The sequence below is a fragment of the Bos indicus genome, chromosome 6 (genome assembly GCF_029378745.1).
Source record: "Bos indicus isolate NIAB-ARS_2022 breed Sahiwal x Tharparkar chromosome 6, NIAB-ARS_B.indTharparkar_mat_pri_1.0, whole genome shotgun sequence".
Taxonomy (NCBI): Eukaryota; Metazoa; Chordata; class Mammalia; order Artiodactyla; family Bovidae; genus Bos; species Bos indicus.
In genome coordinates this window covers 81704481-81729016 of record NC_091765.1, presented here as the reverse complement: position 1 = coordinate 81729016, position 24536 = coordinate 81704481, and the positions used below count along the sequence as shown (strand labels likewise).

The 24536-nt window shown below is 34.7% G+C and overlaps 1 protein-coding gene across 9 annotated transcripts in view; it reads left to right on the top strand.

Moving 5' to 3' along the window:
• The window catches only part of EPHA5 (EPH receptor A5), a 408082-nt gene that overhangs the window by 215883 nt on the left and 167663 nt on the right, over positions 1–24536 (top strand). The window contains exon 6 of one of the 9 annotated variants that reach the window (XR_011567208.1): positions 1384–1439. The exons of 7 other annotated variants lie outside the window; for them this stretch is intronic. Coding sequence is in view for 1 of the 2 variants with exons in the window: in XM_070791524.1 (XP_070647625.1) it covers positions 1384–1388 (5 nt within the window). In the remaining variant the exon portion in view is untranslated. Of the gene's footprint in view, positions 1–1383; positions 10683–24536 lie in introns of those variants that run through there. One more of the 9 variants, XM_070791524.1, reaches the window with a different exon arrangement.

Here is a 24536-nt window from a genome sequence, read left to right as displayed (position 1 = left end):
ACAGTCTATAGGGTCACAAAGAGTCGGACATGACTGAAGTGACTTAACATGTACACATAGAAAGAATACTATGAGATAAATAAGGCTTCTCCAGGTGGCTCAGTAGTAAAGAATCCATCTGCCAATGCAGGAGAAGCAGGAGACGCAAATTCTCTCTCTGGGTTGGAAGATCCCCTGGAGAAGGAAATGACAACCTACTCAAGTATTCTTACCTGGAAAATCCCATGGACAGTGGAGCCTGGAAGGCTGCAGTTGATGGGGTCACAAAGAGTTGGACACAATTTAGCGACTGAATACATGCATGAGATAAATACATTTTAGACTTTATGAGTATTATATAGACAAACTCATTGCTGAAGTAAAATGAGAAGAGAAAAATACTTTAAAGTGAAAAATAGCATAGAATCAGTGATGCCTCAGGTAACAAAACAACAACAAAAAAAACCTACTTCAAGCTTATAGGAATAATTAGTGAATTATGATAATTAGAATCATATAATTAGATAATTATATAATTAGAGTCATCATCAATGATGATTCTATCATCAATGATTTCTTAAAATACTGTTTTACATTAGTATTGAAAATTTTCAAATTCAGTAAAATATCCAGAACAATTAACATAAGGAAATAAGCAGAGAAACAGCATCAAAGTAAGAGCAATACTTTGTATATAGGAAAGAGTCACATAATTTCTGTTCTTATCAAAATGTATTTGGACAAGACAAGATTTTTAGCTACATTATTTCTATTTAAAGATGAATATTGATTTGTCAGTTCTTGAAGTTTCTAAGGAAGACTATTTAGAGACAAAAAAATTGTTTTCTGTAATTACATATCATGAATATCTCTTCACTGGTGTCATACTGATCTTCTGTGACCAGGTTAGTGTACTCATTATGGCTACTAACAAAAATCCTTTAATTTTACCAACTGCAACTGCCCATTCCCATTGAAACTTGGCTTAAGTGAGGCATGCATTCTGAGCTTTTCCTGTGCTTATTTCTGCTTGGAAAATACAGTTCAAAGATGAGACACTAATGTAATGAATTTGTCCATATTTCATCTCTGGTTTATTTAATAAGGATTAGCAGATGGGGTGGAATATTTTTAGAAATCATCAAAATACTTTTTTGGTTCACTGGCAAGAATCTTTCTAGAGACTCCTCTGGTTTCTAAAAAGGCATGTCAGGGACTTCTGTTCCCTCTCTTTCTCTCTTTGATCTATTGTGGTAACAATGACAAAGATGATGATCGATGATGGCTAGCATGTTTCAGCACTTACAGTGTGCATATTGCTATGCGAAGAACTCTATTTGCTTTTTCTTATTTAATCCTAGCAATATCTTCATGACATAATATTATTATTATTCCCATTTTTAGGATGAAGAAACTGAAGTTTAAAGATGTGAAGTGGTTTGCCCAAGGTCACAAATCTAGTAAGTGAGGGAATAGGAATCTAAACCAGGAAATTCTTACTCTAGAACTAGTGTGCTTGAATCACTAGTCAGTATTGTTATTTCCTCTGCTTGAAGCCTGTTTCTTATTATACGTCATTGTCCTAGATAGCTCAGTCTTCAGATCTGCTTAAATCACTGTTTCCTTAAGAAAAATTTTCCCTGCTCTACAGCTTGGGCTTTGCTCTCTAATGTAACCTGGAGTACAGGCAATATAAGTATTTGCTTTCTTACATGTTTTTCTGGAGTCTTCCCCTGGGAATCATAATAGTGCCTAGAACCTGTGTTTCTTAAGATATTTCTTAGAATAATAAGTTGAATTGTTTATTATTTTAATTAATGTTATAATTTCAGTTATTGGTGTGATGTGTAATATGTTTAAAACCCTTTTTGGAATTCTTCAAATGCCAAAATTTTTGCTTTCTTATTTATGTTGGGTGCATCTCCCATCTCTTTTAAATTAAGGATCCAGACACAGAGTCCTAATTGTAATTCATAGGTTTAGGTGTTCCAAAACTCTGAAATAAGACATTATTATTTAAAGTCTACTGCCCAGCTGACTTTCCTACTTTCTTAATCTCTCTTTCTTTAGACACTCTATAATCTTGACAGAAAGATTCACTGTGAATGGCTGAGCTCATTCCAGAGAGAAATTTTGTATAATAAATACTATGCTGGTTAAGAGCAATGCATGGTGTTTTCAATCTATAGTGTATTTATGGACTCATGGACTGCACAGCCTGTATTTTTGATTCAGTGTATCCAAGGGAGGGTCCAAGAATATGCATTTTTTAAAACACACACACACACACACATCCTACTGCCGGGTGTTTGGCCCACATTTGAGAAAAATTACGCTTACAGGAGGTTGATATTTGTTTCATGTTCCTCCTCTATAGTGAGATGGTAACACCTTTTAATCTGAATTCCTTGATGTCACTTTTCTGTAAAGCTCTTTAGAAAATACCTGCTGACACTCTGTATATACACCAACAATGATTTTGTTCATACTATTCTCTTTCTTACTAATGTAGGTACTCTATTTTGCTTACTACTCACTTGGAAGCTTTTAAACTAGCTTTGTGTAATTCTTATTGTAAACTCACTCCCTATTTAGCAGAATAGTGCTCAAAAATCCATTTCCAGTGTGAACTATCAAGTATTCTAATGGTTCAGTACAGAGTTGTAGCAACTCAGCATTTGAAATGTTCACTCATTCATCTCATTGGCATGTATGCTAAGAACTTATTTGCATAAAGATGGATATTATAAATTGATATGGATAACATATCAGTTTGTTTAAAACCTCACTCTGAAGTGCTCTCCTGCTTCCTTGTGAACAAAGTTCTGAAAGCATTCCCAGTGACCTGATGGACCATAAGTGTGAACACACAGATGTGAAATCATGTTTAAATCAAACATATGCATGAGTCCTTTATTAGGTTCTAAATGAAGTTTACTTAGAATACTAAAACTTTTTTTGCACAGCGTGCTGAAATGACTTGTTCATGTGATTTTTCTGAAATTGACTGCCATTCATTCAAACATTATTTATTCAACACCTCCTGCATTAATTATACTCTATTGAGCATTCTGAAAGATATAAAAGCAGTTTAAAAAGTCCATCCTACTCCAACCCTAGAAATGCATTTTTCCTCAGAAGAAGTAAAGAATTGAAGAATAAAGTCTAATAAAATAAAACAGAAGAGAATTAATGATAACTTGGCTATTAAGCTCAGCAGCAATAGAATCAAATATGAGTTGACTTATTGACTTCACATTTTTCTCTGTATTTTGCTTCCTTTATCTCATATACATATCTATAGAGGCATTTATTCAAATCCACTTAGGATATACAGTTGCATTTATTTTAAAAAAATGATACACTATTTTTTAACTGCCCTTATATCTATTTTAATAGACATGCCTAGTTTGGTGAACATAATACCAGCATAATCAATCTTTGCTGATAATGACCTAGTATTGAATGATATAGTAACACAAAATGAACTGAAAAAAAAAATATCTTAAAGATTTTTGACTATTGGGAGTATTTTAATTTATTCTGTTACATCTAATTTTATTAATATTTGACAGTCCACTTAATGCTTTATTGGAATTCAGTCAGAGCAAAGTACTGATTTTGTAGCTTGGCACAAAGACACCAATATCTTCTTTGTCAAAACAAGCATCAAGCTTGAGGAATTTATTTGAAGATATGAAATGTTTTCCATTAAAATTACTTTGGGTGCTGGCTTTTTGATCTCACTTTTTACAAATTTCTTCCATTAGTAAGAAAAGAGAGGCAAGTTTGTTGAATTTTCAAGCCTGAAAGGCCTGAGGATGTGACCTGTACTGCAAACCGATGCTTAAACTACAACTCAAGCAATGATTTCCCTTAGGCTTGTGGTATGAACCAAAAACAAATACAGTCTTATTACAACCACCGTGTCTCTCTGCTTTTATTACATCTATGTATTTTAGGTATATGAATTTAGAGGATGTCTTTCTATTTTTTAAACAATCATTATTTTTCCCTAATGAAGTAGTAAATGACATTTAAAGGTGAAAAAATTTATTATTTTATAAATTACTAAAGTTTCAGGCTATAACTTCTGTCATCAGCCATCTGCTCATATTAATAAGACCTCACTTGTTATTACTTACGCTCAATTAACCCTTTATATGCTGAGATATAGAAAGACATAGTTGCCTTTCAGAAGAGTCCTTTGTAGACAGTAAATCAGTAGTGTTTTAAAGTTATTATTGGTGGTAATGGACATGATGGTAGTAGTTTAGTGGTTTACAGTATTCCCCCTTACTTGCGGAGAATGCATTCCACAACCCCCAGTAGATGTTTAAAACCTTGGATAGTATGGAGCCCTGTACAGATATACTGTGTTTTTCCTATATGTACATGTCTATGATAAAATTTAATTTATAAATTTGGCACAGTAGAGATTAATGGCAATAACTCTTAATAATAGAACACTTATAACAATATACTGTAATAAGAGTTATATCAATATAAACTCTCTCTTTCCTAAAATATCTTATTGTATTGTACAAATCTTTTGGTTTTTGTGATGATATGAGATGATAAAAAAAATCAGAGAAGGCAATGGCACCCCACTCAGGTACTCTTGCCTGGGAAATCCCATGGACCGAGGAGCCTGGTAGGCTGTAGTCCATGGGGTCGCTGGGAGTCGGACACAACTGAGTGACTTCACTTTCACTTTTCACTTTCATGCACTGGAGAAGGAAATGGCAACCCACTCCAGTGTTGTTGCCTGGAGAATCCCAGGGACGGGGGAGCCTGGTGGGCTGCCGTCTATGGGGTTGCACAGAGTCGGACAGGACTAAAGTGACTTAGCAGTAGCAGAGATGATAAAATGCCTTTTGGACTAGATAAAATGAATGACCTAGGCATTGTCATGTGGCATTAGGCTTCTATTAACCTTCTGATGATCTAGCCGAAGGAAGATCATCTGCCTTAAGTAGTCCTGGATGATTTAGCCTTAAAGATGTGGATTTCTGGATGTCAAGAGCAGAGGATGTCAATGATTGGAGACCCTAGGTGGGATGGAGCAGGTTGGTGCAAGATTTTATTAATATCACACTACTCAGAACAGTGGGAAATTGAAAATTTATGAAATGTTAACTTCTGGAATTTTCCATTTAATATCTTTGAACTGATGTTGACTAGGAGTGCCTGAAACCATGAAAAGTGAAAATGTAGAAAAGGTTGTAGGGTAGATACTACTCTATTTTTGTTTTGGCTAACTTTACACCATTAAATTTTATGTATAAGGATAAGGGGCTTCCCTGGAGTGAGGATAAAGGATTCAAAGAGTAAATGAACAATTTTAAACATTTTCCAATAAGATGTTAATATTGTACTTTTCCTGCAAGCTCAGTCATGTCCAATTGGTACACTTAGAGGGAGCTAAACAGTCAATTTTAAATGGGATTTAAGTCTATTTTTCCATGGATTTGGACTAGAAATATTAGTGACTTGCCTCCTGAAACTATGAAATCACTGCTGCTAAGTCACTTCAGTTGTGTCCGACTCTGTGCGACCCCAGAGACGGCAGCCCACCAGGCTCCCCCGTCCTTGGGATTCTCCTGGCAAGAGTACTGGAGTGGGTCGCCATTGCCTTCTCCTATGAAATCACACACTTACATAATTGGTAGGTATCATGTAGTTTATATTTTTTCCTCTACTTTCTAAAGCACTATCATTATTTCTAGTCCTACCATTACTTTTCTTTTACAGAAAAAAAAATCTAACACTGTATGTCACTGTGCTGCTTTTGGTGAAGATGGTATTCACAAGCTTCATTATTACAAGATAGCAAAGAAAATAAATGTTCTATTAAGCATTTAGAAAATCCCTTGCAGGCTTCTTTAGTTACCTCCACATGAGATGAGGTTATTCAGCTCAACACTGTATGAACTTTGAAAAGAACTAACCATACTGTCTTGCAAAAAAAGAAAAAAAAAACTATTATTTTGTTAGAGAGTCACATCAATGATGCAGCTAGACTCTAGTGTAACAACAGTCTACTCGCCCTTAATTTTATTGTTTTTGTCTTAGTAATATCAAGTCTTTTTTCATATTTAATCAGAATTTATTTTAAATTCTTTTTTTATTTTAAATTCTTAACTGAATATTCCTTAAACTTACTTTAAATATACTGACAATAATGGTAATGATGATTATAGCAAAAATACTTATCACTAGGTGCCAAGTTCTAGTTTTATAGAGATATGTTAACTAAATTTTCTAGCAAAATATCTAAAATATTTTTGGTGAAATTGAAGATAGAGACAGGGTTTGCCTTTTATCCCTGAATCTGGTCCTCTTTACCAAATAGCTATTAAATAGCCTTTACATTCTTCATATTCATTCAGTCCTGACCTTTTGTATTGAAAAACTCAAGGTATTTCAGATTTTCTCTAATCCAACCATGGCTTTGGTGTTTTAAGTATCCTATACAAGAGTTTAATTATCCTATCTATGAAATACATCATATGTGTGTTTTTTCTTACATAATATTTTCTAAAATACAAACAACCAAAGGTATCACCCAGTATCTTATTTACTTCTCACACCAGCTCATTGTATCTATGTTATCTATGTAACTTGTATCCCTATTTTACAGATTGTTTCCTATTTTAACAGATTATGGATTTAAACTCATAGTTGTTTGACTCTACAGCAAGCAAAAGGCTGCAAATAACATAAATTCAACTAGAATGCACTTAAGCAATGCAGGGAACATATTTTATCATTGAAAAGCACAAGTTTTAGAAACTATTTTATCATGGATCTCGCTCTCTTCTTGGTCTGTTTTGACTCAAGATGGAATTATTTCATGGTAGCAAAATGGCTGAAGCAATTCCAGACATTAGTTGTGTATAACACACCATACAAGAAGGAAAGAAATTTCTCTTCCTCAATTTATCAGCTAAAAGTCCTAGAATTCAAGTGCAAAGGACAGAACGAGAGAGAGATACCACAGAATCCATCACTGTGATGGGGGTTGGGAATAGACAATGCTGGCTCACTCCCCATGGGCTCCCCTAAGGATGTCCTGAGGGTCCTTATCACGAACCCAGATGTAGAGTCATTCCCATCAAAACTCTAAGAAAACTGTAGCATAGATGTAGCATAGGGTAGATAGATGGATTTGAGGAATAAAACTCAGTTTTTTTTTATATACACCTGTGAAAGTGAAGTCGCTCAGTGGTGTCCAACTCTTTGCGATCCCGTGGACTTTGGCCTACCAGGCTTCTCCATCCATGGGATTCTCCAGGCAAGAATACTGGAGTGGGTTACCATTTTCTTCTCCAGATACACCTATGTGAACCCATAATTCAGTTATTTCCTACCCATTCTGTTGCTAACACTTTGATCCAAAACACTGTTATTTTAAATGATTATGATAGTCTCCTCATGAATGTCTTTGCTTACCCTTGGACTTCCCGAGTTTATTTTCTGCAAAAAGCCACAGGTATCTCTTTAAAGTACATCAAATGATACCAGTTCCCAGCTCAGAATTTTCTCATGATTCCTTGTATCTTTCTCAGAGGAAATGACACAGACCTGAAGGATCTATAGGATCTTTCTTTGCCTATAGGGTCTTTCTTTGGCTGACCTCATCTCCCTGTACTTTCTCATTTACTCACTTTACCAGGTATGCTTGCCTCCTTGTTAATCATTGAAATTTCCATGTGTGTTTACACCTCAGGACTTTTCTTCTTCCTGTTACTTCTACTAGAACCATCTTCTCCAAAATTACCATATGTCTTCCTACTTTAGCATTGTTGTTGTTCAGTTGTTAAGTAGTGTCCAACTTTTACAACCCCATGGACTGCAGCACACCAGGCTTCTCTGTCTTTCACTGTCTCCCAGGGTTTGCTCAAACTCATGTCCATTGAGTTAGTGATGCTATCTAACCATCTTATCCTCTGTTGTCCCCTCATTTTGCCTTCAGTCTTTCTCAGCATCGGGGTCTTTACCAGTGAGTAGGCTCTTTGCATCAGGTGGCCAACATATTGAAGCTTGAGCATCAGTCCTTCCAATGAATATTCAGGACTGATTTCCTTTAGGTTTGACTGATTTGGTCTCCATGCAGTCCAAGGACTCTCAAGAGTCTTTACCAGCACCATGTTCAAAAGCATCAATTCTTCAGAACTCAGCCTTCCTTATGGTCCAACTCTCACATCATATATGACTACTGGAAAAACCATAACTTTGACTATATGTACCTTTGCGGGCAAAGTGATGTCTCAGCTTTTTAATATGCTGTCTAGGTTTGTCATAGCTTTTCTTCCAAGGCATAATAAATGCCTTTTGCATAAATATCTCTTCAGAAATGTTTTCTGACCATCCAATTTATAAATGCATGCTTATGCTAGTGCATATGCACTGCACTCACACACGTCCTTCATCTTGACCTTTCTTATCCCGCTTACCAGTTTTATTTATTTTTTGCACACAACATAGCTCTTTCTCACACTATGTAATTGACTTTGTGTATCTTTTTTGTTTTACCCTGAGAATGTAAGTTCTATCAAGTGCAGGAATATTACTACTGTTTCTTGCCAAGAAATGCACCTGCATGTAGAAAGAATTTGATAATTATTTGTTGAAAGAATGAGTGAATGAACAAATGACTGAAAATCTTTTTACAAATAGGTATTGTCTTAGAATACCTGCTTGGACTTAGAATAGGTATTCTAATAGAATACCTATTTGTACCTATTGGACTTCCCTTGTAGCTCAGTCAGTAAAGAGTCTACCTGCAATGCAGGAGACCCAGGTTCAGTTCCTGAGTCAGGAAGATTCCCTGGAGAAGGAAATGGCAACCCACTTCACTTTTCTTGCCTGGAGAATCCCATGAACAGAGGAGCCTTCCAGGCTACACTCTATGGGGTCACAAGAGTCGGACACAATTGAGCTACTAAGCACAGTGTCTTAGAAAATTCCAGACTTTGCTCTTTATACAGCAAAACAGTTACATCTTTCTAATTCTCAAACTTGCATTAAAAGATGTCATTTGATTTGCTGATAGCATAGGATACCACGTAGGAGATACCCCCTAGATCCGTTACCTTTACTTTGTTTGGGTAGCTCCTACTCAATATTTATTTCTCAGCTAAGATGACTCCTTTCAAGAAGCTGTCTTTAAGTCAACAAATCTGAGATAGGTGTTTCACTTCAGTGTTCTGAAACCTTCACACTCTCATGCAAGTATGCTTTCATTTCCTTTCTTATTTCTTTACCTCTCTCTGCTATATGCTCCTTGTTATTGTTGTTTAGTTGCTGAGTCATGTCCAACTCTTTACGACCCCATGGACTGTACCCTGCCAGGCTTCTCTGTCCATGGGATTTCCCAGGAAAGAATACTGGAGTGGGTTGCCATTTCCTTTTCCATGGGATCTTCCCTGACCTAGGGATTGATCCACTTCAGTTCAGTTCAGTTCAGTCGCTCAGTTGTGTCCGACTCTTTGCTACCCCATGAACTGCAGCATGCCAGGCCTCCCTGTCCATCACCAACTCCCGGAGTTCACCCAAACTCATGTCCATTGAGTTGGTGTTGCCATCTAGCCACTCATCCTCTGTCGTCCATTTTTCCTCCTTCCCCCAATCCCTGCCAGCATCAGAGTCTTTTCCAGTGAGTCAACTCTTCTCATGAGGTGGCCAAAGTATTGGAGTTTCAGCTTTAGCATCAGTCCTTCCAAAGAACACCCAGGGCTGATCTTCTTTAGGATGGACTTGTTGGATCTCCTTGCAGTCCAAGGGACTCTCAAGAGTCTTCTCCAGCACCACAGTTCAAAAGCATCAATTCTTCGGTGCTCAGCTTTCTTCACAGTCCACCTTTCATATCCATACATGACCACTGGAAAAACCATAGCCTTGACTCGACGAACCTTTGTTGGCAAAGTAATGTCTCTGCTTTTGAATATGCTGTCTAGGTTGGTCATAACTTTCCTTCCAAGGAGTAAGCGTCTTTTAATTTCATGGCTGCAACCACCATCTGCAGTGATTTTGGAGCCCCCAAAAATAAAGTCTGACACTGTTTCCACTGTTTCCCCATCTATTTCCCATGATCCACCTGGGAACCCCATAAGCTCCTTGAGGGCACTGATTATGTATGTTTATCTATGACTGAAGTCTCACTGACTAGTATAGTTCTAACATACAACAGGTACTCATAAATTGTTAAATAATGAAATTAATTGAAGTGTTATTAATTTTCAAAAATCAGGTTATTTTTGTAAGTAATATTATTAATAGAGAACTGATCTCCTCTCAGTACTAATACCAATTCATCCTGACTCTTCAGGAGCCCCAGAACAATTTTTCTTTCCAGATGAAATTACCCTAATTTTGCCAGCATTCGTATTTGGTCATAATCTATGTTTTAAATAATACTGCCTGTTTTTTTCTTAAAATAATGAAAATACTTCTTCAAGTATACATTAATCCACTTGAGAATTTAATTATTTCATAAGTTGTTACGTCAAAATAATTATTAGGTAAAACTATCACAGCTTTTGGTTTTTCAGTTCTTGTATGATTGTAAATTGTTATTTATTTAGATTAAGTTAATAGAATGTCTTAAAAGTTCCTGGTTGTCCTTTGTGTTGCCTTATCAGTTCCTGGAGGCAAATTTCACATATCTTCTCTATTTTCTTCTTCTTCTTCTTTTTTTTTTTTTTTTTTTCTTTGTTAATTTCTAGGCATGCTAGTCATTTTAAATTGGTTCTGAATAGAAGAAGAGTTGTAGAAAAGAATCTATATGTGGAAAGACAGATGATTTTTGAAACTTAATTATTTAAAATGAACAAAATAGAATCCCAACCAATGCACATTTGCAAAACTCCTACACTGTACATTTATAATGAGTTATTACTTTATTTAGTATATGCCTGGATTTTCTTTCTTATTTTTCATGATACTCTGAAACTACGATTTTTTTGGTTTTCTTAGAATAGGTTAAAGGCAGTGTGGGGTCTCTAAGTAAATTCCCATTTCATATTGTTATTATCTTAATGGATATGGGGTTTTTAGATGAAGGAAAACAAATAGAATAATGAATAATTTGCTTAACCTTAATTGCTGAGAAAAATTTATAGATTTTTTTAAATTTTATTTTATTTTTAAACTTTACAATATTGTATTAGTTTTGCAAATATCGAAATGAATCCGCCACAGGTATACCTGTGTTCCCCATCCTGAACCCTCCTCCCTCCTCCCTCCCCATACCCTCCCTCTGGGTCGTCCCAGTGCACCAGCCCCAAGCATCCAGTATCATGCATCGAACCTGGACTGGCGTCTCGTTTCATACATGAAATTAAGAAGCATTTTTCATTATTTGCTAAATCATCTTTGATGTTAACCTTTTAAGAGTTGTGACCATTGCTTTTTATCCCTTCTTAGGATCTCTGTACATATCAGCAACAATATTAATACCAAAAATATTCCTGCCCCTGCCAAGAGAAATGTGTTTGTTTAAAATTAAAAACTAAATAAAAGAAAAATCCTACAAAGACTTGTATATGATTTATATTGTAGGTGACTTTTTGACAACATCTGACAGGATTTATATGTAACTGAATGGATTTATTTTAAATGAGGACAGTAAAAAGTGAAATAATTGTCAAAGGCTACTTAATACTTGGAAGATTTTATGCTGCGATGTGGATGTCTGAAATCCCTATTCAGTGCTCTTCACACTTAACCTTGTGGATTCTTTGATGTTCTTTCTTTTTAATAGTGCAAACACTGGTATAAAGAGCTTCCTATTACTTCAAAGATTCTTTATGAATAGCAGTGATATTTCTTATAACTTTTGTTATGAGAAACTCATGACTGTGACATATTAAGAAGGAAAATCCAGTTTAAAAGAATTTTCTTCACTGGTATCACTGAAACTATGAATTCCATGCCTAACATAAGATTATAAGAGATAGATTTCACAAAGTTTTGTCTTGTGAATGTCATTACTAAATGCCCAAGGGAAGAGTATTCTGTCCTGAATGGTCTTCCAAATAAAAAGCTGCCTGGGATATAGAATCCGTGAGATTCTCAACACATCCGTGAGAACACACATTGCAAGTGGCGGAGAGACTTTATCCTCTTTAAACCAAAAAAAAAAAAACAAAAACAAACAACTGTTACTTTTAAACAATTTTAACAATTAATTAAACAAAATTTTAAAATTTTACTTTAAACAATACTGTTTAGTTTCAATGCAAATATAAATTATATGCCTATGTTTGCATTCATAATATAACTTTGTCAGGTACTAGATTAAACATTAGTAACAGCTTCAGCAATAAAAATACAAACTGATACCTCTGTGTACTATACACTGTTCTCCTGGGAAAATATTAAAAAATATTTACTTAAAAGTGATGGCTACTAAGTACAGTTTTATATTCTCAAGATTGCATTAATTATCATAAATTTTTTAGAGGCCCGGCTAAAGAGTTTGTTTCCTTCTGTCTATATGAAGACATAGAGTTTCTGTTTAAGCTTCCAGGTCCTGGAATAAAAATAATAGCTATAATAGAATATAAAAACACTTAAAGCTCCTTCCATTAAGAGATGAAAGCTCTTTTTCCAACTGTTCAATCTGGGTGGGCTTATGATGTTCCTTGAGTAATAGAATATGAGAGAAGTGAGGTGTAAATTCTTTAGCCCAGACCTCTGAAGACTGGTAGCTCCATGCCCCACCTCTTGAAACCCTGAGATCATACTTTGCTGAGGAAGCCTGCTCTAGCCTTTTGGAAGATGAGAGCGCCTTGAGAGTTTGGGCTTTGCCCTTCCCATTAGAAACCCTAGACTTGAGAATGAGGATGTCTGGGACAAGCCTTGTGTCCAGACATTCTATGAGATGAATGCAGCCATGTGACTAAATCCAGACAAGACCTGCAGAAGTATCACCCAGCTAATGCCTAGACTTGTGGAAATAGTAAATCATTGTTGACCTAAGTTAACTAATTTGGGGGCTTTTTCCTTACAGAAACTGGAAATAGCCAGCATCTGTGGTATACTTCAAAATGCCTTGAAATGCTCTGAATACATAATGAATGTCACTTCATTATCACTTTCATCATTCCTCATTTACTGAGAAAATTTTTCACATAGAAAAATTGAATCCACTTACATAGAATCATGTGTGCTCAGTCACTTCAGTTGTGTTTGACTCTTTGCGACATTGTAGATGGTAGCCCAACAGGCTCTTCTGTCCATAGAATTCTCCAGGCAAGAATATTGTAGTTGTTTACTGTTTACTCTTCCAGGGAATCTTCCTCACCTAGGGATCAAACCCACCTCTTTTATGTCTCCTGAATTGGCATGTGGGTTCTTTATCACCAATGCACCAGTAGAAAAATCAATTTAATCCAGGCAATTTTGTTTCAAGAGCATCATATTAACCACTATCATATTCATTCTCAAAAGATAATTCAGAAATCAACCTAGGTGATTTATTCTTAAAATACAAAACACCAAACTTCTCCAGTAGCCCTGTTTTATGTATGAATTGTACTGTTTATCTATTTGTCTATCAGTCTCTCTACCTGATACCTGGTTTCCCTGATAGTTCAGTTGGTAAAGAATCCGCCTGCAATACAGGAGGAAAGGAAAGTGAAGTCGCTCAGTCATGTCCGACTCTTTGCAACCCCATGGACAGTAGCCTACCAGGCTCCTCTGTCCATGGGATTTTCCAGGCAATAGTACTGGAGTGGATTACCAGGTTGGATTCCTGGGCTGGGAAGATCAGCTGGAGAAAGGGATGCGCTACCCACTCCAATATTCTTGGGCTTCCCTTGTGGCTCAGCTGGTAAAGAATTTGCACACGATGCAAGAGACCTGGGTTCAATCCCTAGGTTGTGAAGATCCCCTGGAGAAGGGGAAGGCTACCCAGTCTAGTATTCTGGCCTGGAGAATTCCATAGACTATCCATAGTGTCGCGAAGAATCCGACATGACTGAGCAACTTTCATTTTCACTTTTCTTTCTGTCTGCCTTTCTCTCCATCAACTTCACTGTGCACATGTCCATTCCTCCCATAATAGGCATGCTCTACTTGGTTAACTGCATAATTATTCAATATCAGTTACATTCTGTCACTTTATCTCTGTAAGTCTAGCCTGAGTTTCTTTTATTAAAATATATCTACTTGGCTTTTATCATATAGTTCCTCTACCTGACATTGATCTTGAAAAGTCATTATTTTAGCAGTTATTTAATATATTCCAGGCAAAAGGCTAAATAATTTACATTCGGTAGTCATTTAATTCTCTAGCATCCTATGTGGAATCTTCATTTGAAGCCAAGAAAACTGAAGCCCATGGTGTTCAAGAGTTATTCAGTACTATAGTTATTGATGAAACTCAGATTTGAATCATGTCTGGCTATCTCTAGTCACATAAATTCATATTTGGAAATAAAAACATAAAAATATGCATTTGAAATTTGATATTAAAATTCTACATAGATAAATATAACTCTGTACCCATATATACTTAATTTTGCTAAACATATTTTATCACCAGAATCAATGTACATATCTGTAAATATGTTATTTTAAAAATTAAAACATGTTTATTTACTTTCAAGACATTAACATTACAACAAATAGTAAAACTGGAAAGGTCAAAAAACCATTATTTATGAATTTATCAGGCTGAAGTTCAAGGTAATTCTTTACAGAGGGTAGATTATTTTAAAATAGGATTTGGGTGGGGTTTTCTATTGACAACAGTAGTTCTCAATAAAAATTCCTTTTCTCTTTAGTTATCAAACAAGTAATTTATGTTGACTTGAATAGCTGAATATTTTAGAATCAGCAAATACATTCTTAGTTGATTCTTCTATTTCAAAATACTTAATTCCTTAGATTTCTTTTATAAAATTATGCAGTCCTCAATGTTGGTTCTAATAGAGTTAGTGTTCCTTTCATCCCCATTCTAATAAAGAATAGATTGAAAATGCTTAGGCACATAAATTTGGGGTTTTATTTTATTTTTCCTATGTTTGGAAAATTTGTAATGGTAAATAACCTTATGCTGTATATTTTCCTCTTATCCTGCATATAAGAAGTTACAAGAAGATCTGCAGATAATCATGTCTTAGAAGTAAGCCATACATGACTAAATAAGATCAATCACTGACTTGATTCCCTTATTACAAGCGAAAACCTTATCTCCAGTTAATCGTTCATAGTTATATTGAGCGGTTGATGATATTTATAAGTTGATTTGTAAGTATATGAAAATACTTATAAATATAAGAAGTATGAAAATACCCAGAAAGTGGTGATTTTTCCATGATATATCACAATTGAGGAATATTTGGAAAGTAGTTTTCTATAAATTAAGGTTAATTTTTTAATTGCTATTTTGTTTTTCCTTTGGTTTTCATTGTAGTGATGGAGTATGATAATTGGCAAGTATAAGATCACAAAATTTGAGTTGGAGCCCATTTGTAAGATACAATATTTCTCTTAATTTGTTTCTAGATCCAATCTGAATTAGGAATTAAAGTATTGAACATGATTATTATATTCCTAGGATATGCATGGTACATAGTTGGCCCCTATTTAATCTCCAACAGCAAGAAACAGAATAATTCAGATTTCTGATTATGCTTATCACTCACCTTGATTGCTGGAATGAGAATGTAAAAATGTAACTGATTCCTAGTCTTTTGAAAAACCAGATGTGAAAATTCACATGCATTTCCATTGTATGGCTTACACACTTAAAATTAATGAAAGAGAAAGACTTTTTTGATATTTAAGAGAGTAAATTCATATTAATGAATATAGTAACTCACTTATTGATGGTGATATTAATCTAATATTCTAAGTGGAGCAAAATGCACATAAATAAATCTTATCAGTGAATGGCTAATTAAGTGATTGAACAAATTCATGTATATATGATATTTACATTAACCACATTTCTATTAGTACATTTAGTCTGTAATAATTTTGATACCTACTATTAGAAAGACCTTATTCTAGGCAGTATTCAAAATAGAGAAATCATAATTACTATCTTCAGTGAGTTGTTGTTGTTCAATCACTCAGTCATGTCCAACTCTTTGGGACCCCAGCATGGCAGGCCTCCCTGACTTTCACTACCTCCTGGAGTTTGCTTAAACTCATGTCCATTCAATCAGTGATACCATCCAGTCATCTCATCCTCTGTTGTCCCCTTGTCTTCCTGCCTTCAGTCTTTCCCAGCACCAAGATCTTTTTCAATGAGTTGGCTTTTCGCATCAGGTGGCCAAAGTATTGGAGCTTCAGCTTCAGAATCAGTCCTTCCAATGAATATTCAGGTTCTTCAGTGTGTATAGAGTATAAAATGAGTAATTATATACATATATATATACATATAAGTAACTATAAGATAAGGTTAAACGTAGGTCTGTTAAGGAGATTAGTAAATCATTGGGGACTTTCAGAAGAAATAGTAATTATTTTCAGATAATAGGATAAAATATCTCCTTATTTCATGAAATACTGTTTGAATGAGGTCATGAAATGTAGGTAGAATTGGGACATACTGAGGCTGGAAAAACATGCTAGACTGTGGAGAAGCATATTGAGTAAAAGCAGAGAAGTATTGTAAAAGATGCATGTGAAGAACTTCAGGTGGTCCAGTTTGATTGTGCAGTATGTAAAACAGTGGGATTATAAGTTTGGAAAGGTAAATTGGTGCATGATTTTGGAAAGCTTTGATACCAGCGTAAGAAGATTTAATTTTCTATGTATTGAAGAGCCATTAATATTTCTGCATATGATATTAAATTCATTCCTTCAAATTTTTGAGATAAAATAATTGAAAATAAAAATTTTAAATATGAAAAATTTAGACGTTTATATAGTCATTTATCATGTTATCGGGACCTCCTTCAAGAAGATTTTTCTTAAGCAACCTTCCTTATAATGAATCTAAATAGCATACATTTGTATGTTACATTGGCATCTCACGTAATCTAGGACCCTGATGCCATAGATATAGTGTTGGTCAAAGTATCTACATTTGTAATAATTATACCTACTACTTCTGATGTAGTAGGTGCTGAGCTATGCTTAGAAAACCACTCTTTTAGGCCATGAGACTCCTCATTAAACAGAAAAACAATCCATTGTAGAAAAGCACATTGATTTGAAAATATGAGTTCTGGTGTCCTCTTCTGGGATATACATTTAGAAATGATTTTTAACAAATATTAGTTTACAGGGGCTTCCCTAGTTGCTCAGACAGTAAAACAATCAGCCTGAAATGTGGGAGACCTGGGTTCGATCCCTGGGTTGGGAAGGTCCCCTGGAGGAGGGCATGGAAACCCACTCCAGTATTCTTGCCTGGAGAATCCCCATGGACAGAGAAGCATGACAAGCTACAGTCCTTTGGGTCGCACAGAGTCAGACACGACTGAGCAACTATGCACACATTAGTTTACATATAGAATATATTCTCAAATCAAAGAGAAATCGATTTTAGCAGAGGAAGAAATGGAGGGTGATGTTATTATTTATGTAATATATAAATTATAAAGTTCTTACTGTGTTTTCGTAAATTCAACTATTCGGTTCTTATGATGACCCTATATATAGGCATAATGTTTTCTTCATTTAACAGATGAGGACACTGAGTTTAGAGAACTTGTTAAAGTTCTTGTTAAAGAGAACCTAAGTCAAATAAATGTTAAATCCAGTATACAAGCCAGGCAGGCTGATACCATACTCCATTCCATTAACCAAAGCAAGATGCAGTTTCTCTAGTGTGGTCCTCCCTCTTCCATTCTTACAGTAGAAATAAATATGATATGTTTATTTCAGTTCACAGATGAAAGTACATGTAGCTTATTAAAATAAGTTTGTTAGTAGCATTAGTGTTTCCTGGAGGTCAGTTCTAAGATTATCATTTCTCTCCACTCTTTGTTGGTTACACTGATTTACATTATACCTTAATAAGACAATGAAATTTATCATGTGAATGATATTTATTGCTACAGTGAGATAGCAAATAAACTCTTCAGGTTATGCATTTTCATGTACTAAGCAGTTTAATCAGATTGAGAGGAACAAAGTAATGATTTCATGTATATCAATGTGCTTCCATTGCTTGGAATGGAAAGGACATTTTCATTTATTACAAATCAAGTTTGAGAATGTGGGTAGGTGGCATATTATAAATCAACTAATATTGTATGTTTATTTTACATGCTTTTTTTCCTCCCATAGCTGATGTACTTCAGTGGAATCATATTTGACTAATATAATTGTTTGTATGCACCTTTTATGTTGATTAAATTTTTAATTAAACATTTCCAAGACCCATTAATTACTTGGCTCCCTTCAAGCTCTCCCATCAGAAGTTAAGCAGCATACATGATTAGTTAAAAACACAGTGTTCTTGTGACACACTAATCAGTATTAACATTTCATCAGTGATTCTAAAACAAAGTGCATGTTTTTCCTTTTTTACTGGTCTTTAATAAATTGAAGAAAACAGAACAGCTACCACAGTATGTTTCAGTTCAGTTCAGTTCAGTTGCTCAGCCGGGTCCAACTCTTTGCGATCCCATGAATTGCAGCATGCCAGGCCTGCCTGTCCATCACCAACTCCCGGAGTTCACACAAACTCATGTCCATTGAGTCAGTGATGCCATCCATCCATCTCATCCTCTGTCGTCCCCTTCTCCTCCTGCCCCCAATCCCTCCCAGCAGCAGAGTCTTTTATAATGAGTCAACTCTTTGCATGAGGTGGCCAAGGTATTGGAGTTTCAGCTTTAGCATCAGTCCTTCCAGTGAACACCCAGGACTGATCTCCTTTAGAATGGATTGGTTGGATCTCCTTGCAGTCCAAGGGACTCTCAAGAGTCTTCTCCAACACCACAGTTCAAAAGCATCAATTCTTCAGTGCTCAGCTTTCTTCACAGTCCAACTCTCACATCCATACATGACCACAGGAAAAACTATAGCCTTGACTAGATGGACCTTTGTTGGCAAAGTAATGTCTCTGCTTTTGAATATGCTATCTAGGTTGGTCATAACTTTCCTTCCAAGGAGTAACCGTCTTTTAATTTCATGGCTGCAGTCACCATCTGCAGTGATTTGGGAGCCCCCAAAAATAAAGTCTGACACTGTTTCCACTGTTTCCCCATCTATTTGCCATGAAGTGATGGGACCAGATGCCATGATCTTCGTTTTCTGAATGTTGAGCTTTAAGCCAAGTTTTTCACTCTCCTTTTTTACTTTCATCAAGAGGCTTTTTAGTTCCTCTTCACTTTCTGCCATAAGGGTGGTGTCATCTGTATATCTGAGGTTATTGATATTTGTCCCCGCAATCTTGATTCTAGCTTGTGCTTCTTCCAGCCCAGCGTTTTTCATGATGTACTGTGCATATAATTTAAATAAGCAGGGAATTTTATGCTACTATTCCCTCCTTTCCTATTCCCATGAAGGGAAAGATACCTGAAGAGCAGTAGAAAGCTGGATTCAAAAACAGAATCAGAGAATCCAATGCTGTGAAATCTGCCAGGGTGGGCACAGGCAGTAAAGACCGGCCTCTGCTATAGAAACTCCCTGGGCTGTCTTCTGAGAATCTCTTTCTTTCAGTGCCAGACTGGCAGAACACTGTTCAGCCATTCACTCTTCATTGTCCCTATTTTCAAGCAAATTTGCATAGTAGTTATCCATACTGATTCATGGTTTTCCTTTTAACAAGTTTCTTTCTCCTCCCAACTTTCCTTTGGCAGCCTTTACTAAGTTGAGAAGGAAAAATAATGCCCTTCTGAATGGCCCTGAAATCTGATCTTTCCTTGAATAGGAGAGAAGGAAGTCTTTCCAAATTCGATTCATAAAAATAAAGATGTGTAGATTTTTTTTTTAAACCATATGTGGTCTTTAAACAGAACAAGTCCTAGACTTTTAGACTGAGGTAACATTTGTCTAATGGGCGTCTGGCATTGATCTGAGCTTCTAAATACACACTGGAAAGATTTTACATTTGATGAATTACCTTTCTTCCATGTTTGCAGAGGGTCCCTTGAACATTGCATAAGACCAACACTTTTCATGATGCAAAATTTGTTCTTTGTCTTTCAGAACTTTCTTCCTGTCTAGAATTCAGTTATTTCAAAACATATGAATATATAATATTTTCCTTTTTGTTCATCATTAATTTCTTAATCTCTTTTTTACCATAAAATTTATATATCTTTATTTGCAACACTTCCATTGCTGCCATACTTTTACACTCAAATACATGAGATTAAAATGTTCTTGACATATTTTATAATTATGCAAATGCCCAGGAAATATGAGCAGCAATTAGCAAGCCAATAACTTCTACTTAAATGATTGCCCACAACTGCTATTGCTGAGAGAAGTTAGTTCTATGTTCGCAGCAAGTTCTTGAGTCACAATTACATGACCCAAATTAGCTTGATAGAAAAAGCAATGATGTGATCACCTAATTCTATCCCTGTCTGATTCTCTTTTTCTCTACGTGGAAACCTCAGCTAAATTGTTTCTCAATTATCAAAAATTTTTGAGTCACCTTGGTGAAATTTTGCTTTAAAAATACAGTTACAGCATCTTTACACTTATCTGTTTAAAAAAATCTAGAATCTGAAGTTTTTTTGATGTGATAGAAAAGCCATACTGTTTTATGTATGCTGTTCACAGTAATCTGAATTTAGGTGTTATTAATTCTGTAAATTTAATAATCTTTTCTCAAATAGCTGGTTATTTCTAAAGAATTCTGTGCCTTTCCAGGGCAGTTTTATTTGATCTAAAGTGTTGGCAAAGAATTAAAAATCTTAACATTAATTCATTTTCACATATTTTGGAAAGAAAGGTAGATAACAGATTGAACAGGAGTGTTTAAAATCTCATACTTAGTAGGTGTAGAATTTTACTCTGCTACTCTTATAATTTTTACACATCAAACCACTTAGGAATATTTCTCCACTCTTTTGTTAGTATTTAAAAGTAAATATAATTTTTCATGTCTGCTGATACAGTACAATTAGAAAAATAGCTTACATTATGAGTATTATGAAATGATTAACCATGAAACACACTTTTGCGGATCTGTGTTCATATAACTTATAATGCTTCCATGGAAAGAAAAGATATTTGAAACGACAGCATGTTTTTTCCATTGCAGTTCAAAGATTATTCTCATTTATTACCACAAGCTTTCTCCTTTAATTTTTTCTAAATTTCTAGAACCATTGTTTATATGCACAAAGATTGAAGAAATAAGTTCCTAAAAACTGTTGTTCAGTGAAAATGGAAAATATAGGAAGGAAAAAGAAAAATGAACATCCTAGCAAAACTTTTCCTTTTCTAGAGTGAATTTTTCCTTCTCCTTTTTAAAAAATATTTAGTGTTTTACTAAAAATATATAAATGCTAAATAAAACACAGAATTAATATGGTGCAACAGCTGGTCTTACTTATGAATCATTTGAGCACTCTAATTTCCTCCTTGCTTCTGCTATACTTTCTAATTTAAAGACAAATATTAGTCATTTTAGTTTCTTTGTTTGCATTCATAGAAAATGACAGTTTAAAAATTGTTTTAAATGAATTCATAAGCACTAAAATTTTGCTCTCTAATTTTTAATTTATGAGATCTCACAGCCATGGAACATTGATTTCTTTTGCTTTCTTTTGTTTTTTAGCTGAGCGAGGTAGTGTACCTTGTTTTACGCAGTGGTCTGTCTCTGTCACAAGTTTACTTGGAATGGCTACCCCTTCCCTCCCTGTGCAACTGTGTGTATGTGTGTGTGTGAAGTAATGAAGAATACTGCAGATACGTTTTCTGACATAACTTGGCAATTAAAGTTTTTCATGAATTACATTTTCATTAACTTTAGGAATAGGAATGTTAATTTATTTGATATTTATAACAAAAATTCAATATTTCATGTGGAAAGAAATGTCTCTTTAAATAATTGTACAGTAATTGATTATGAATTTTAACTGCTGCCACACTAAGTAGCAAGTACTAAAGTGGTTAAAAAACATATATAAAATATACATAAACAAGAACAACAGCATTTTGAAATGAAAGTACATGAAATTTTTCAATAAAATTTTGTTTTTTTTCTCTCCATAGCACATTATCCTAATGAGTCTAAAATATTTCACTGAATCTATTTCTCCACCTACTCAAACCTCATCTTTACCTGTACAGTAATTTTAAAGAAAGGAAATATGAGCTTTAACTATCAAAAGAATGTGACTTTGGGATAGATACGTTAATTAGCTTTACTGTGGTGATCAAAACATAAAGCGTACATGTATCAAACCTTCACATTGTACCCTTTGAATATATACAATTTTTATCTGTCAATCATGTTTCAGTAAAGCTGAGAAAATATCACTAAGTTAAAAAATAAAATGACTGTTGTAAATTTACAGGAGAAAATTATAATAATTAAACTAGAATTAAAAAAAAAAAATCCTCCTTGCAACAGTCTTCTGAATACCTTATGTGTACTCCCTCTTATGGACACCTTCTGTTCCTGCTCACATTCATGAATCCTTCCTTCTAAATGACAACAAAACACAATCAGTCATAAACATCTGACATTGCTGATTTATATGTATCTGACCACAATGTCAGCCCTACTTAGATTATTCCAGAAATTTTGCTATACAGGAGGAAAATGAAATTTCATGTTAAAAGCCCTTGTATGTGGTTATGAAAAGTTTCCATCATTTTAATAATACTGTTGATAAAATGGTTTTTAGCCATGCTCAGGGGTGTATTTTATTTGATTTTTATTTTATATAGTTTAATATACATTATTTTATATTTCATAACTATAAGTTCAGTTGTTATAAAAGTGTCATTCTGTTATTTGAATGTCATATTTAGGTGTAATAATTATATTTTTAAATATGCTTTTTGTGTAACTTTGAATTAATATGCCTAGTATATATATATATATATAGATGGTGATTGGAATATACTTGGGATTGTAGTCTAAAGACAATTGTGGTTTTTCTTTTTTTTTCAATTTTGCTTAAAAATTTTTAACTACTGTTGCCTTTTGGATAGTCAGTATATGTAATGCAAAATATGTCACAGAAACAAGCTATTTTTCACTCAAAAGTGATTGAAGCCATCTGTTCTATTAGCCAGACTTTATCATGGAAAGATGGGCACTTCTGAACAGCCTCTAGGGTGCTTCATAAGTCTTTGAAGTACCATTAGAAGGGTTGTGATGAGGAATAAGGTTTCACTGTTCATGCTCCAGGCATTAGTCAAAACAGTCTCATGCATGTTTGAGACTTATAAAGTTATACTGAAAGCGGCACAGCACTGCTCTTCTTTCCATTTTAAGAGAGAGGACAGAGGAGGAAAAACCAATGTAGGATTTGTACTGATGGATTCTTTGCTACAATTACTCTGAGGTTGTTACAGAGTATTACACTATGCTCTGAGTTTAGAAAGTGAACCAATTATTTGGAAAAATAATGGGGGAATCAGTATGTAGCTAACTTCCTTCAGTCAAGAAAAATGAACTGATTTTTTAGTATGTCACTTTCATTTTTTAATCCAAGGACTGGTCCAGTATTTTAATTACTGACTCTAATTTTAATGATTTAATTTATAATTAGAAAAAGATGTTATTTGTAATATTTCACCTAATCACACATTTTCCATTCTGTCTTGAATGTGCAAGTGAAACAGGTGACTGTCAGATTTTACATTGGTCTAAATGTCTGCCCTTCTATGTGGAGTAGGGTCTATGGATCTGGGTTTATTGGACTCTGAAAAGTGTAGTTATAGAAGTGTTCTGTGTTCCACTTTGTAATTGTGAAACAATTCAAAGAAACAAAGTATACATAAAGTGATTTAAGATGCTAGAAGGCTTAAACAGAAAGTTTTCCTCTCCTTAGATTAAATTCTCTTTTACTTTAGGAAAAAGAGCACTAAAATTTCTGTAGTTAAATTCTGACTCCTCTTCCTTCTCTCTCACTGTCTTCCCAGAAGAAATCATGATAATGATATTTGAATGCATGTTTATACTTTTACTAAAACTAGCCATTAATATAAAAATCTGTACTTTATTTTTTAATATATATTTGTTTATAGCTGTGTCAAGTCTTAGTTGTAGCTCACAGGGTCTGTAGTTGTCTCATGGCCTGTGGGATCTTAGTTCCCTGACCAGGGCTTGAATGTGCATCCCCTGCATTGGAAGGCAGATTCGTAACGAAACCAGTCCCAAAATCTGTACTTCAAAATGTGATGTATCATTACTTTTTCACACCTTGCTTTTTATTTAAATATTTTTAGAGTAGTTTTAGTTTCACAGCAAAATTGAGAGGAATGTATAATGATCTCCTACTCCCATGCATGTGCCACTTCCCCTATATCAACTTCCCTTATATCAACTTCCCCATCGTTTTACTTTTGTTGTAACTAATGAACCCACTATGACACATGGTATTCGTCCAAAGTCCATAGTTTATCTTAAGGTTCACTCTTAATGTTGTATATTCTGCTGCTGCTGCTAAGTC